Source organism: Cryptomeria japonica, chromosome 5 (assembly GCF_030272615.1).
Source record: "Cryptomeria japonica chromosome 5, Sugi_1.0, whole genome shotgun sequence".
NCBI lineage: Eukaryota > Viridiplantae > Streptophyta > Pinopsida > Cupressales > Cupressaceae > Cryptomeria > Cryptomeria japonica.
Window position 1 is genome coordinate 644667955 of NC_081409.1, and position 16261 is coordinate 644684215.

Consider the following 16261-nt stretch of genomic DNA (forward strand, 5'->3'; position numbering starts at 1 on the left):
ACCTTGAAGGCGGCAAATCCCATTCTCTACATATCCTATGTTTATTTGCCCAAGTTATTTAATTATATGTGCACTTGATGATGTCAATTGTGGGAGTGGCAACTTTAGTTGTTTTTATACATGTGAAATGACATGGATGACATAGTTCCTATGTTTTAGAAGGTAGAAATCACACTTTGAACGAGTTGACTAGAGACTCAATTGTTAATTACTATTGATAGTTTCTTTTTCCAAAGAGCAATCAAGTTTGGGAAATTCCCATTCACTTTACATGAGATGACTAGTGTTTCAATTGTTAGTTACAATTGATAGTTGCTTTTTCTAAAGAGAAGTTGAGTTTGGGAGTTGTGCTTTATTGGTGTAGTTATGCATGTAGACATACTATTTTGTGTTTAAGTGGTATGTTAAGTGGACACTTTGGAGGTACAATTGATATTTGACAAGTTCATTTTGCACTTGCGAGTGTGTTGACAATTAGCAAGTTGTAGTTTACATGCGTAGGCGTGTTGACAATTGGATGTGTGTATTTTGGTTCCAAAAAAGACGAATCTGTCAGACTAACAAGACGTATTATGCATTCTCCGTTGTCGAATAAAAAATCTATGGTTAACATTCACGACTAACATCACATGTTAGTCGCGCTGTAGCCGCCCACTTTTTGGAGCTAGAATAGACTCTGCCTTGACAATTGGCAGATTTCGCATGTGCAATTGTTGTTGACGCCTTCCTTGTACATCTTCAAATCTGGAATGTACCATTTTGGAAACATCCATTTTATGCATTGCAATCTCGAATATAATGAGCATTTGTATTTTGAAATTGTATGTCACCGTATATTACAGTACCATTACATTGCTAAGAAATTTTGGCCAGGTGTAAAGACTCTAGGGAGAACATAGCTCTCCAAATGTATTGAAATTTCTTTATTTATATACATTGAACTGTGTTTTAAAAAGTGTAATTTTTCTCTTGAAAGAGTTCTGACGTATAAGCTGTGTTTATGTTATTTTGTTCTTGAATATGTTTTTATGTCAACTTGAATGTGCATCTAAATCTATACCTGTGCAGACATATAATTTTTTTCCATCTATCCCCTCCTTAAATTGGTGTAGGTAGGATTCTTTACGCGCTCGGCTTCCTTTCACTGTTGAAAAATCAAAATATACTATGAATGTAATCATAGGCGTATCAATCTGAATTGGTAATCTAACCTTTCAGATAGAGCTTTACACCATTATTACTAGCACCTTTACAATTGATACTTAATTTAGAGTTTGAATCTTTCATTCCCTTCCCAGACCTTGGTCAAGATTGGTACATCAAAATGCAGCTCTTTGTAGTTATCTAGCATTTTAAATGCGAGATTCCACTTGAATATAAAGGAACAAAGTCTAGCGTAGTGAATGAAAATTAGCAAGGAATGTCATTAGGAAGCTACATTGGTGACGGTTAGCTAAGCATTGTAATAATAGACTTGCATGTGCTTTTCTAGTTTATCAGTGACTTGCAGGTAAGTTTGAAATTGAAAAGTTGATAAAGCATATAGGGTGCTTCAAAAAAAGACATTTGAGAAATAAATGTGTTTTAATCAATTCTGGTGGGTTGGTTAAGATGCCTATTACAAATGCAATATGTAAACTTTGGAATCTAAGGATTGCTGACTGTATAATTTCCAAAATATCCAATTGTTAAATCTAGATAGTAGCAAGTGCTAAATTCTGATTCCTAAGCATCTAAAACAGTAGTGTTCCTCGATTGCGTGGTTTCAATCACAGACAGCTCTTGCTCACACTAATACTGTGAGCACAAGCATCAATTTATCTTTACATTCATGCATAAAATGGAAAGGAAAACAACATAAATATAAAATGATCCTCAAAGAAGATCAATATTATATGCCACCAGCAAAGCTGCAAACAATAGGACCTTTATTTGCCCACATGTGAAGCCTTTTTCAAAACATATAAAAAGTTTAACCAGAAATCACAGGCATATGCAAAAAAATTTAAGAGTAATGCAACCACTTGGTTTGATTTCTCTCTGTCCAAGCTAGGACTGGAAAACTATGTCAGAGACCTAAACTAAGCTTGAATTAGTATTTATATATCTTGGTCTTCATAGGAAAGGGTGAATTTTTTTCCCAGGATTAACTTGGTCACAAATACTCTATTTTTATTTCATCTTAGAACTGAAGATGAATGGCTTACAATACTAAATCCCAGCTGCGATGCATTTAACTCTTCCTACTCTTCCTCTTGAATACTGCTTTTTTATTAACAAACTGTAAAAAGGATTCATATTTTTCAGGCATGAGAGAAATATAGATATACCATTTATGCTTATTATAAATTAGAAAGATGCATATCAGACCACAGAGAGATACAGGATTCAAGATACACAACAAAGCCATAGATTAAAAATTCTGCATGCCTGTTACATCAAAGTACATTATTAACCCTATACATTAACAGACAAAATGTAACTACCAGATGCATGAGAAGATAATCTAAGCAGATGCAGTGCTGTCATCTTCAGCAGAAGCCAAAGTAAGTTCAGGTTGCACATTCAAAGATTCATCCAGGGCATTTGGCAGGCCCAGAGCTTTGAGTGCCAAATGGGCTGCCTTCTGTCCAGAAATCATCATTGCTCCGAAGGTGGGTCCCTGCATTGAACCACATCTTGTTATTGCAAATAGAGCTCACCTAAATTAATAATATTCACTAAGTACGATGCAGGGAAAGCAAATACAGAGCAATATGAGGAGTAAAATGCAGAGTAGCACAAGAGGTGGAATGGAGAAGTGCAGGGGAAACAAAGAAACAGCGAGGCAGGGAATAAAAGAGAATGGGGAACGAGAAATATAGTGCAAATCAAACAGACAAAAAAAATGAACAAAAGTAAACATAAAGGCAGGTTAAGAGTGGTAAATGATAGGGGCAAGCCCTGAGTTCAAACCTAAACAACACATCGAAACTGAGCCAGAAAAATAAAGAATAGCCGAAAGCAATTGATTCAAATTCTAACACAACCATATTAGGAGATGACCATGTTGTAATTTAAATTCAAATTAAAAAAAAAATAGAATAAGCCACAGCATTCAACTCTGGCTTGAGGTTCAAATCAAATATGCCATCCAATTCCGAGCAAACATTAAAGCCCCATAAAGATATCGATCAAATATCACAAGACCAACTCTAAGCTGATAGTCAAATTCCCAACACAAAATGAGTAAAATACAGGCTTGCAATTCAAATTTAATATATCATCCAATTCTGAGTGGACACTAAAAGCTCAGAAAGTCCTTCATTAACTATGACATTCAACTTTAGGCTAACATTTGAATCCCCAGAACAAAGTGAGTAAAATAATGCATCCAATTCTAAGACAAAGTTCAAACCTTGAGTAAAATATCACCCAACTTCTGATGAACACTCCAATCGGACCCTAAATTGAGTAGTCCAAAGAATGAATAGAGCAAAACCAAATAAAAAGTAAAAGTTCAAAACGAGAGTTACATATCACACAGCTTTTAATACATACCTCAATTGAGCTGTAAGTAAAATGAAGAAAGCAAAACCAAATAAATAAATTGAAAAAAAAAACACGAAGTTTAAACCCTGAGTTGAATATCAGACCCGGCTTTTGATGCATAGCCCCATATAGAACATAAATTGTGTGGTGAAAAGAATGGAGTATACAAAAACAGGTTTAAAAAACCAAAGTTCAAAACTTATTTAAGTGTCACGCCTCACTTCTGATCCATACATCAGTTGAACCTTGCATTTTGTAGTCTAAAAAGCGACGAAAGTAAAACTAAATATTAAAATTTAGTTAAAAACCCAAGTAAATTATTGCATTGCACCGAATTTCTGAACATCACTCTTTAAGCTTTGACTTGTTTAATGATTCATGTAGAATCACACTAATAAATGGATCCTACTAAAAAGCTAGTAAGATTACAGTAGACCCCACCCAAACAAACGCTTACGGTAGGCTTCTGATGCATACCAGATAATTCAATGAATGGAGAAAGCTAATCCAAATAAAAACACTTAATGAAAAATATCTCTCCCAAGTCTCAACTTCTGACGCATATTCCAAATTCTAAACCGAAAAATTAAATAGAGTAAAGCCCAATTATAAAACAAAGTTCAAACCCGGCTTCAGATGCATATCCCAATTAGACCATCATTTGAGAAGTCCAAGGAATAAACAAAGCCAAATCAACTTTAAAAAATGAAGTTCAAATCAGCGGATAAAATATTACTCCCAAGTGAGTCCCAACTTCTGACGCATATCCCAGATTCTAAACCGAACAACTAAACAGAGTAAAACAAAATTTAAAAACAATGTTCAAACCTGACTTCTGATGCATATCCCGATTAGACCCTAAATTGACCAGTCCAAAGAATAAACAAAGCCAAACCAACTTTAAAAAATGAAGTTCAAAACTTTAACAAAATATCACTCCGAACTTCTGTTCCACAGGGCAATTGGAAGGAGCTTATGCAGCCAGCACGCTGTGGTCAAGCTGCTTACGGAACGAAGCCCCAATCATATCCTAAATTGAGGAGTGCAAACAATGAACAAAATAAAACCAAACTGAGAAAAAAAGACACCCAGGCGAGTCTACTGGTGTGGGCAAGAAATTTCACCGCAAAATCCTGGCTAGAACCCCAAACAGGAAATGGGTAATTTCAGAGCAGACAAACAGTTGAAGAGAAAAAACAGACGAACAAAGCTCTTACCATTCGGGGAGCCCCGTCGATTTCAGCAACCTCCATGCCGGTAACAATCATGCCAGGTACAACCTCCCTGGTGAGCCTGACAATCGCATCCTCAGCAACATTCATATCGAGGCACTTCATGCCGGGCACACTGTCAATCATCCCAACGCTCCTGAGCCTCTTCACACCCGTAGCACCAAAGGGCCCGTCATGGCCACAAGAACTGACCACCACCTTGGCCTCCATCACATTAGGATCCATGCAAGACTGTGTATCATGGTTCATCGAAACCAGAGCCCAATTCGTCACAACACCAGACACGCGATTCTCCTTTATAATCAGGTCTTCCACCGCAACAGCATTGAAGAGCTTAACATTAGGGCGGGCCAAAACCTTGCTCATAATGGTAGATGTGAAGAGGGCAGCGTGCTTAATGACCACATAGTCATCAGCCTCATCGTATGGAACACCTATCTCGTCAAGGAAGACATGGGCAGGCTTGCGGACAACCATGGCTGAAAATAACTGCCCGCCGAGCCAGGCACCGCCGCCAGGGCTCACAGACTGCTCGATTATGGCGATCTTCACTTCAGGGTTTTTGCTCAGCTCATATGCGCAGGAAAGACCCGCTGAACCAGCACCGACTATGACTACATCTGTATCAGCAAAAGTTATCATGTCCGTCATGTAGCGCCTGGTCATCTCGCGGGAGACTACGGATTCCTGAATTGGCTCGAACTTAAAGCTTGAAAGGTCGTATTTTGCCGACGCCTGCACCAAACCTGGTCTTCCTGCTCTCTGGGCAGCGGCCCATTGGGTTTTCAGCCGCGGAAAGGCGGCGCCGCCGATGGAACGCCGCTGGTTTGAGCAGTCCTGCGCACCCAAGGCTGCTGTGGCCCTGGTGGGTACGACTCTGGTTGCTGCTATGGAAGCCATTTTTTTTCGCCTGGTTTCAATGAAATTCAACCCTCAGCTCGCTCTTGTGAATTGAAGGCTTCTGGGTCAGTATAAAAATAATGGTCAGTGCAAAATATCTGGGGATTTGGTTTAATCTTGTGGTGGATAGGAGGCCGAGGCTGTATCGCTAGCTTTCACTAATGGAGCTCAGTTAAAGTGCCCAGTGTAAGGTGCAGGTTCGTTCCTCATAGCTTGGAGTGCATGTACACCGTCCGTATTTAATTTTGGATAAATAATGATTATACTGATATTTTTGAAGAATTATTTGGTTTATGTTGTTGTAACAGATATTAAGTTTCCACAATTCATGAGATATTAATCAGTTATTTCAACAATTTTGTCAGCATTTATATCTTTATTTAGTTATAACCCATGACAAACAATTTTATATCTTTATTTAGTTATAACCCACGACAAACAATTTAAGTAAGCATACTTCTAAACTACAAACCCCTTTGGTCCAACTTGTCCTAAATGCATTTATGGGATTTTGAACCTTGGTTTTTTCTTTATATTGAACAAAATTGATTTATAGTAAGAAGAATAGCGCTTTATAAAGTTGTTGTGTAGGGAAAGAGTAATCAACAATAACAATATCCGAAATAGTCACAAAAGTGTGGAAACAATAGCCAACAATTAAAGAAAAGATGTTTGAGAAAATGGATAAGTCATAAAATTAAATAGGAGATAATAAGATTGGTAGTTGTTTAAGGGAAAAATAATAGATGGAAAGGTTAAAATGAGAGGGTTTGTTATCATTATGTTCTTTTTCATCTCCAAGTTCATAAGATGATTTTCTATTCTAAAGTTCATAAGATGATTTTCTATTCTAAAGTACATAATGTTTAAGTAGTCTAGAAAATGACTACCAAAAAAAATGGTCTATGATATATTAATTTGATCTTATTTGACACTATAAATGATGAGCTCGGACATTTTAAATTTGGTGGGGCAACATTTCTTAGTACTTGTATTATAGATATCTTTTTCTCTTTAACACTATGTTAAAGAAACAAATACTCCTCATTTTTTGATTAGTTGAAAAAAAGATTTAGTAAACATTAATTTTATCTCATTTGACACCATAAATTATGAGGTCAAGCTTTATTATTGATATCTTTTTTTTTCTTAACACTAAACTAAAGAAAAAAATACTCCTCATTATTTGATACTTTAGATATCCTATGAATATCCTTCTTTCTTATAACTTAAAAAGAGTTGAATTATTGTGCACTTAATCTCTATGTAGATTTCTATCCTACCAAAAAAAAGTTAAAAATATTTTAAAACTTGTTTATTTATTACATATGTACATATATAGATAAATTTTGATTTTTAAGTTAAAAGTGATTTTATTTTATTATACTATAAACTACTATCTATTATAAATTATTAAAGAGGGGACATAAAAGGAAAATACAAAATAAATAAAATATATGGATATAAATAAGTGTCAATATTCTATAAAATAATTTTAATGGAATATAGAGCTTGGAGTGCCTGTACACCATCTTTATTTTTAATGATATTTTGTATTAATTATTTGGTTTATAAGTGATTTATTTATGAGATTTGTTTCAAAAGGAGATGTTTGAGAAAATGGGAAAGTCATTTAACTTCGAAGGTTAAAATAATAGGATCTAAAGGTTAAAATGACAAGATTTGTTATTGACACAATTTTTTATCTTATGGATGATAAAAATCTTTTTCTCTGAAGTATTAAATATGTAAGGAGTTTTTAGAATGATTAATTTAGAAAATAAAACTTATTAAAAATTAATTTTAATGTTAATTGACAATACAAATGAGGAGGTCATACTTTTCAAATTTGGTGGAGCAATATGTCTTAATTCCTAGGATTATTAGTATCTCTTTATCCTTAATACTAAGCCAAAGAAACAAATACCCATTATTTAATATTTTGGATATCCATTTTCAACATTATGAATATTCTTCTTTCTTATGAGTTAAAAGAGTTGAATTATTGTATACTTGGTATCTATTCACAATAAAAAGTATCTAAATTTATATCTTTCCAAATAATAATATTTTAGAATTTATTTATTTATTACATATATACATGAATACATAAATTTTAATTTATTATATATTATGAAATATTTTAAAAATTAACATAAAAATACTAAAATACAAAATATATAAAATATATGAATAATAAAAAAAAAACTCTATAAATTAATAATATACTTTAATTAAATAGCAAAATAGTAGATAATAATTTTAAATTAATAATGAGAAATAGAAGTTGTCTCTCAACCAACTGATCAAACGTCTCGCCCTATCAAAAAATAAATATTAAGTAAATATTTGTTATATTGAGATATTGATATATATTTTTAAATCTTAAATATCTTTATATTTGAAAAATATATATTTTTAAAAAATAAAATAAAAATATACATCAAATACAAGAGATTATACCAAGTGATATATTATTAAAATGTTTTTCTGTGAATTCTCTAACATCTTGAAGATCACACAATATGATCTGAAACACAAAAAAAATATAAAAAAAAAACCACCAAATATAACATTATTAACTACATAACCAATTCTCTCAAACATATAATTACTTCTTTGATAAAATAGATAATTGAATTTACATTTTCAAATGATAAGTTTTAAACTCCATGGATTAAAATCTACAGCTTCCATTTTTGAAAAATTGTACAATTATGTTCAACAGTGAAGAATAAATTTTGTGCAGGTCGCCTCACCGAGATGTCAAAATCAGGGTTTGTCATAGAGTTTGGGCCAAAATCTAAAGATCCTTTGAAAGCGACGTGGATTTTGTCTTTATCGTAGGGAACAAAATGCTTTCATACCATGACCACGACAAGACTCGGGGCAAACGATTCCCACTCTCATGAGAATTTAAAGCCATAAAAAAGATGCTTGTGTCTGCTAGTGCTATAAGAATTTAAATATAGAATTCTAGGCCTAACTGCTTTAGATTTGAATCACAATAAATTTAGGAGAAAAATAAATCAATTTTGACTTTATAAAAATATTTTATTTATTTAGGGATTGCCTTTATAAAAGTATTTGGAAGCAACAAAGAAAAAAGTAGTCCCATCCAATGAAAAGAAGAATAAATGGGATCTTTAATAATTTAAAAAAAAAAAATACAAACAATAGACATTTAGGTCAAACTTGTTTAATTCTTTATTTTGATTAATTGTCACATTTCAACAACTTTTTATTATATTGTCAACTTTCATGTATGAAATGATTATCATATAATAAAAATTCAAAGATGTAGTTTGTTTTTCCATCAAACAAAGTGAAATTATAATTAAAATCATGAGTTAAGATTTGAATTATTAAGCATATAAAATATATTTGATAAATAAAAAAGGAAAATTAAGGTATATTTAAAAACTGGATCAATGTGAATGTTGGTTGTTGTGACATCAAAATAAATATCTATGATTTGATATTTGAAATTGATTTAGCTATCAAACCTAGTGACAAATTGATTCTAATCTTTTGGAGGCTTAGGAGTGGATCGCAATCGCAAGATAATTATAATGGCATAATTCTATATTTGATTGCATGGATTTTTCTAATGCATTCAATCCTTTTGTGCTTGTAGAAAATGTTTTTCTAGCTATATATTCGTGACTTGAAAATAACGTATTACTAAAGAGCATTGGTGGAAGCTTATTATAGTAGGGGCTTTCTTGGTTCTTGGGGCTAGAAATTGTAGGCCAGAAAATGAGTGCTTGTTGGAAGGTCCAACCCTAAATAGAACCTAATGGATTAAACTTTCAGGTGTGGGGACATGATAGAAATAATAGAGGGTCAAGATAGATGATAAACAAGAGGTTTCAAATACTCTCACAATCCGGGTGGTTTGAGTGGGATGTTCAAGTATTGCAAGAGTGATCAATGAATGACCCACACTTGGTTCACTCTAGGAAAATAGAATGGAACCCTGGTTCATCAATAGATGGATAGATTGAGGACATATATTTATGGTCAATCGGGGTCCCCACCATGTATAAAGGGAAGAATGAATCTTTCTTGATGACAAACTAATTATAGTCAAACCCCTATGTTGATCTAACATCAAGTAAAAGAGATAAAAAAAGGGGGCAATGGAAGCTAAATTGTTGATTTCTATCACAAGTTGAGTTTAATGTGATCTAAGTCTAATAATTATCTTTTTGGTAATATTTTGATAAAATATGTTGAAAAATAAAATTTTGATTGTTGAATTATTATGATTGATTCCTATTAAGACACCACAATGATTGATGCTAATTAGGATTCATGTGTGTACATTTAGACAGTGATAGTATATGATTAAAAGAGACATAGGATGTTGTCTTTAAATACACAACACTAGACACATGATTTGAACTTTTTGGCACCCATGATAATGTTGAAGGTCATACTTAAGGATTGTTAGCTTTGGAAAGAAAAATAATAATTTAAAATACGAGGACTATATGTGTGTACAATCTAGTCCAAGGGCCAAAATCACACGTGGAATTAATTCTAGGCTATAAATTCATGTGCTAATATAGAGATAAGAATGTTCTTAGTTGGGATTTTACACATAAGAGTGGTTGGTCCAATATTTGGGGTTGACGAGTGCATTGAAAGAGCCAACTTAGGTGTCAGAGCCATGCATTAACAACAATACTTTAAAGTGACATTAAAATAGAGGTGAAATAGTGAAGTGTGCACTTATATCCTTTATATTTTCCCCACTTTGGTGTCCACATAAAGAAATGAGAAAACATGCCAAAGTAGCAATAAAGGAAATAATAATGATAAACGATGAATGTTATGAATATAAATATATAAGCAATCAAAACAAGTTAACATACTACTTGTGAGATTATACATATAATAAAATAGAATTAGTAAATAATAATACCCTCAAATCATGTATAATATGAAGGAGTGTACACATGATTGAGTTGGAGAGAAAAATGAATCTAGACATGTTAGGACTAGGTGTTGTAAAACTTAAAAATTATATTAACAAAATATTATTTTAATGTATTGTAAATTGGTCCCTTATGGAAATGGATTCCATCCTTGGAGCAATACATGGAATTTCCTGTATGACACACTTTACTACTTGTAATTTATCTTATGATTTGTTCTAGAGAACATTGAAGTTGGGGGTTATGAGTAAGTGCACCAAGATGGGGGACCGAAAAGATGCCAATTTACTTTTTGGCTCCCATTGGAGCATTTGGCAGTCGCCAAATGACTTGGAATGACCAAGTCTTAGGCTTGGTCAATTCAAAAAATTTGGTGAGTACTAAATTTGTCATTTGCTAAATCTAAAAGTAGTTATATAACAAAAAAAGTTGCAAAGTTGCTATCAGTTTTTTCTCTCCACTCCTATGACCTATATTTTTTTGCCCATCAATCCATGCTTTCTATAATAAGAAGCCATTTTTTCACTTTGCAGTTGTGAAATCTTCATGAAGATGCTGCCAAGATGCCTAGGAGGTCAACAAAGTAAGTATCTATGCTTTTTTCGTGTCAAGTTTTGATCAAGTTGTAGATTGACTTAGGGATTTTAATTAATTTTTTTTTAATTTCCAAGAATTGATATTTCACCCCCAATTGTTGAAAACCCTCAATAAATTCCTCAGCAAGACCCTCCTGAACATCAACCACATCAAAAACCTCCATCAATTCCTAAACATCCCAAAGGAAAATAAGGTAATATACTAGGGAAAATAGAAAATTAAAAAATAGCTCAAGGAATTGACTACAAGGCTAAAAGATCTTGCTAAAAAGTGTTCATAGGACAATTCTTATTGAATCCCAGTAATCTATTGTGTCTCATGTAAGATTAGTGAGTGGGCAAATTAATTTTTGGTCCAATAGGAGGGAAGAGAAAAAGAAGTGTTATGCATACAAACTATCATTTGAGTGTAATGTTGGGAAATGGAGTTCACAAGCTTAGGAATGCAAACTAGGAAGCATAACTATTTCCACAATGGCTACATTTAATGAGAGGGGTGAGTTCACTTGGCCCAATCACAAATGTGATTGAAAAGGACTCAACACAAGTTGATTTGGGTCTCCTTGTTTGAGTTGAAAATGAGTTATGGAAAGATGTAAATTGAATGCAGGATCTAGGGCTAAAGGTATAAAATCGACAAGAATTAACATTAATAAGAAGTTTCATATTTGATATGTAGACATAAATACAGATCTGAAATTAGGGAGCTAAGATGAACCTATGTCTAAAATCTAGTCCTCAAAGTGTTAGACAATGGTGCTTGGGACGACCCTGTCCTCAGATTGTCAAATACGAGAAACAATTATATTTCTAGGATTAGAATGCAATCATGAATGTTTTTTAAAAATTTCCATCAAAAAGTTGTTAGACATAGGTTTGTGGGGCGACCTCGTCCTCCATTTTTTGGCTCTGCAAAAGCTGGATCTAATTGTCTTTGATTGCTTTGTTTAAATCCATAATTTTGTCTTCTGAAACTATCACTTGCATAAAATGGAAGGAAAATTTTATCGTTGATAAGAGTTTGTCTGGTCAAACCTTGAGTTTGGAATTAATCGTATAATTGAATTGAAACTGAAATTGAATTGAATTGTAAATTGTGCCTTTAAAAGGTCAGGGGCTAGATCTAGATTGAAATTCTAAAATTGGAATGTTATACCTTGATGAGGTTTTCTTCAAAGTCTTCATTTAAATATTGATGATGCCATGTAGGAATGTAGGATCCTAATTTATTGATCATGGATGCTATCTTGAATTGGTTGAAATCTGAATACTTAACCTCTCCTTCACTGCCTTGATAATGCTTGATTACTTGCTAATATGAATTTGAATTTTAGGAGTTGAATTCAGACTTGAATCATCTAGAGAGATATCTAAAATGAGGGGATAAGGCTTGCTTTTTTATCTCACCTCATGAAACATGTTTGAATTTTTGAAGCAAATCGACATGGGAAGTGAATTCCCACCCATATTTTTCGATTGTAAAGGGTCTACAAAAGAGCCCCTTTAATCTGAACAAGGGTGTTGGGGACACCATTGTCCAAGGACAAGGGCACTTGGGGCATCCTTATCGAGCCTATCAAGGTTGAACTCAAGACCATTGAACTAGGTGAACATGAAGATTGAAGTTTGAAGCCAGTGTGAGCATAATCGAACATTGTCAAAGCACGAAAGGATAGAATGCTAAAGTGAGGCCTAAGTGAGGATAAAATTTTATAGGGATACAATTTACAAAGATATAATGAAAAATCAAATAAAAAGGAAATTAAAAAAATCTGACTTGTGTGCACTCTTCACTAACCCACAAACTAATCGATCATTACACGTTGGATGCAAGAGGTTCCCTATCCATTGCCCACCATGAAGAAATAAAGAATAAATTTTGAGATAGGTGGTCGATGGTTTTTTTATATTAAATATAATTTAAATGAGATAAAAAAAATTAAAATTTATAATTACTGATCCATAGGTCACTAAGTTATCCCTGATTATACAATTCCTATGCAATTAGTACATAACTATACAAAAGTGTAGTTTAATCTATGGTTTTAAACGATATTACACACTTTTGTCATCATACATATAAACTAAAATGTATACTAAGGTATACTCCTGATGACCCTATTGTTAATATGGATTGTACCCAAATGCAAAGCTCTAAAGCTTAAAAATCATGTGCAACATGGGGACATCCTTAGGCTATGGGTGACCTGAAGCAAGGATGAACATCCAGATTATGGGTTGATTCCCTTAAAATACCTCCTATAAACTATTAAAATTGATTAGAAAAAGGGATAAATAGATGAATTGAATTGAAAATCTACTGCTACCAGGAGGTGATGCACCAAATTTAAGAGATCTACTTGCTACCCTAAACTCACAATCAATTTCAATTAAGAAGTTTTGTTTTCTCACAACTCAAATTAGATTCATGAAATGCATAATTGATTCACAAGAAGGTTTGTATTTAGTTTTGCATGAAACAAAACAATGTTTCATAACTTCAAACTATTGGAATCAACCTAACACAACTTATAACTTGCATTTGACATGAATTCTCTTATTTTGACATTGCATAAAGGAGACATACTCAAAGGATTTATAAAGAAAACATGGTAAATATATCAAATCATTCATCTACAATATTGAAACACAAGATATTTGGGAAGGAGATGACGCTTCTTTATTAAAATTGAAAGGATTTGCTATCACAAATTGAAAAAAAGCTTTTGAAAACTTAAATAACTTGTGACAAATTGAGTTACAATACCTATTTGCCTTGTTGTGTGTTCAAAGTAAAAATAAAGAATTGAGAAGAAAAGAAAAACAAAAGAAGCTTTATTGAAAGGAAACTCTCTATTTGACTAGAAGATATGATTGATTTCAAAACTGCACCTTTGATTTGCATGTTGATGTTGAACTTTGTCTGAATTGATGGTCAATTGTCTTTGTTTTCTCCTCAATTTTCATGATTCATTATTTCTTTGGTGGTGCATCCTAAAAAATCATATGAAGAACAAAATAAGCATTATTGAAAATAAACTCTATCTAACTAAAAGATATGACTGATTTCAAAACTTCACCTTTGATCTATATGTTGATGTTGAACTCTACCTAAATTGATAGTCACTTGTCTTTGTTTTATCCTCAATTTTCATCATTTATTCTTCCTTTGGTTGTGCATCCTCAAAAATCATGCAAAAAGGACCTTGAAACTACTGCAAATTGATGTTTGGTGGGCCCAAAACTTGTCTTTCTTGGTGTCACACCCATGTGGGATCTTAAACCGAGTCTAAACTGTTGCTTTCACTTGATAATTCCTCCTTTTCATGCCTCAAATTTCAAAATGAGTTAAAACTCCACCTCTTGCCTGAACTAATGTGCATGATATATTAACTTATTACTTGATCCTCTAAGTGACATATGACATAAAGAGCTTGGAGTTTATCTTGAGATTCACTAAGCCTCTTGAGGCATAGAATATTTTCTAGGAGTTTAAATTTTCACATGACTTGTCACTTATCTTCATGAAATCATTCAATGATAAGTGAAAACCATCTCTATTTTCTCTATACATTAGGTTCTCTTACTGTTAAAACAATATGCATCCTTTTAGATATATTATTGTTTTCAATATAGACCTACATCATCTTTAGATGGAAAAAACCCCATATAATCACCATGCTCTTGCATTTGACAATGAAGACTAGGTACTTTGATGCATTAGATAGACTCATTTAAATGGTAGTCACAAAGGTATTTGAGTGGATATGTAATGCTCTTTTGATTGTTGTATGTTCTCAACAACCCCCACTGTAGACAATAGCAAACTGCATGTCCAATGTTAACATCACTTTTTACCTGTGTCATGACAAGAAATGAAACTACATTCACCCTCTACTTTACAAATTTGTTCTCATGTTCTTATTACTCTATATCCCTTGTTAATAACTGTTTCCTTGAACCATATATTGTCATAAATTTTGCTTGCCTTGATTGTGTGAGAGGACTGTCATTGTTATTTGGTTAGGGTCTTAATGAACTATCTTTTGCATAGTTATAACTTTTCTCTACTCAAAGCGATCTACATTTTATTTGCAGACCTTGTATACTATTAAGACTACAATGAGATAGCCATCTTCATCTCTTAATTTTGTCATATACCCATGTTCCACCTAGGGATTTCTTTTGATGATTGGGGACCGACATTCTCATGCTTATGCCTTTATTTCTAACAAGATAGTCTCATCTATTGCCCAAAACTATGTCAACTCTTAGCTATTAGACTGTGGGTTTGTTGTCTAGAGTTTACTCTTAATTTCTTGACCTTGAGTTCATACCCCTAGATTGATCCTTCTTTGCTACAATTATCTTTAATGAACCATGAATCATCATTATTTGAGTTATTTACCATCAAGAGTCTTCAAACTCTTCACAAATGTTTTATTTCTTATTACATTCCTTGTTTTGGATTGCAGACTGCCTCTTTTCCTTGTAAGGGCTATCATATCTTTTGCTTGACACTCCATTGTCTCTTTGTTTGTTCTGTAATGCTACATTGAACTCTTGGACAACAAAATTGTCTTCCCTTTGTGATTCCCTTGAATTGTCTTATGAACTCTGATCATTTGGTATTAGTATTTTTTGATCTACAATAAGCACTGCCAATCCTTTTATCGTGTATGCATAAGGTCTGATTGCCATTACTCTTATGTTTAGGCAATGCTTTTTATCCTTATACCTACACATATGATGATTATAAATCACAAAGTGTGTCCCTTAAGTATGCTATGAATCTTCATTGTTAGACAAGCTCATCACTTTTTAATATTCTTAATTTCTTTTGTGCCTCATCTTTTCAATGTGGCAACAAAACTGTTTGTTACTCTTTTTGAAATGTGGTCTTGTCACCTTTGCTTGTGGCTTCTATGCTTGCTATTTCATAAAATCTTTTTCACATTTGATACAGATGATAGAGATCTATCTATCATCCTTTGAAATCTTCAATGTGACTCCTTGATAGTTGTGACTCATTGCAACATTAAAGAATGTGATTGTCTCA

The 16261-nt window shown here is 33.0% G+C and overlaps 1 protein-coding gene across 1 annotated transcript; it reads right to left on the reverse strand.

Annotated features, from left to right (window-relative positions):
* Positions 1 to 2387: 2387 nt before the first annotated feature.
* LOC131050356 (thiamine thiazole synthase 4, chloroplastic) lies at positions 2388 to 5802 on the reverse strand. The gene is made up of 2 exons (XM_057984518.2): positions 4749 to 5802; positions 2388 to 2662 (listed from the first exon to the last, which is right to left on the reverse strand). The coding sequence occupies exons 1-2, from the start codon at positions 5661 to 5663 to the stop codon at positions 2507 to 2509; spliced, it is 1071 nt and encodes a 356-aa protein (XP_057840501.1). The 5' UTR covers positions 5664 to 5802; the 3' UTR covers positions 2388 to 2506.
* Positions 5803 to 16261: the final 10459 nt, after the last annotated feature.

Bases quoted from the DNA above. Each gene is read 5' to 3' on its own strand.
- LOC131050356 (XM_057984518.2), bottom strand. From the start codon at position 5,663: ATGGCTTCCATAGCAGCAACCAGAGTCGTACCCACCAGGGCCACAGCA. The intron at 2,663-4,748 runs GTAAGAGCTTTG...GGTTCAATGCAG, and splicing joins TCGACGGGGCTCCCCGAATG to GGACCCACCTTCGGAGCAAT.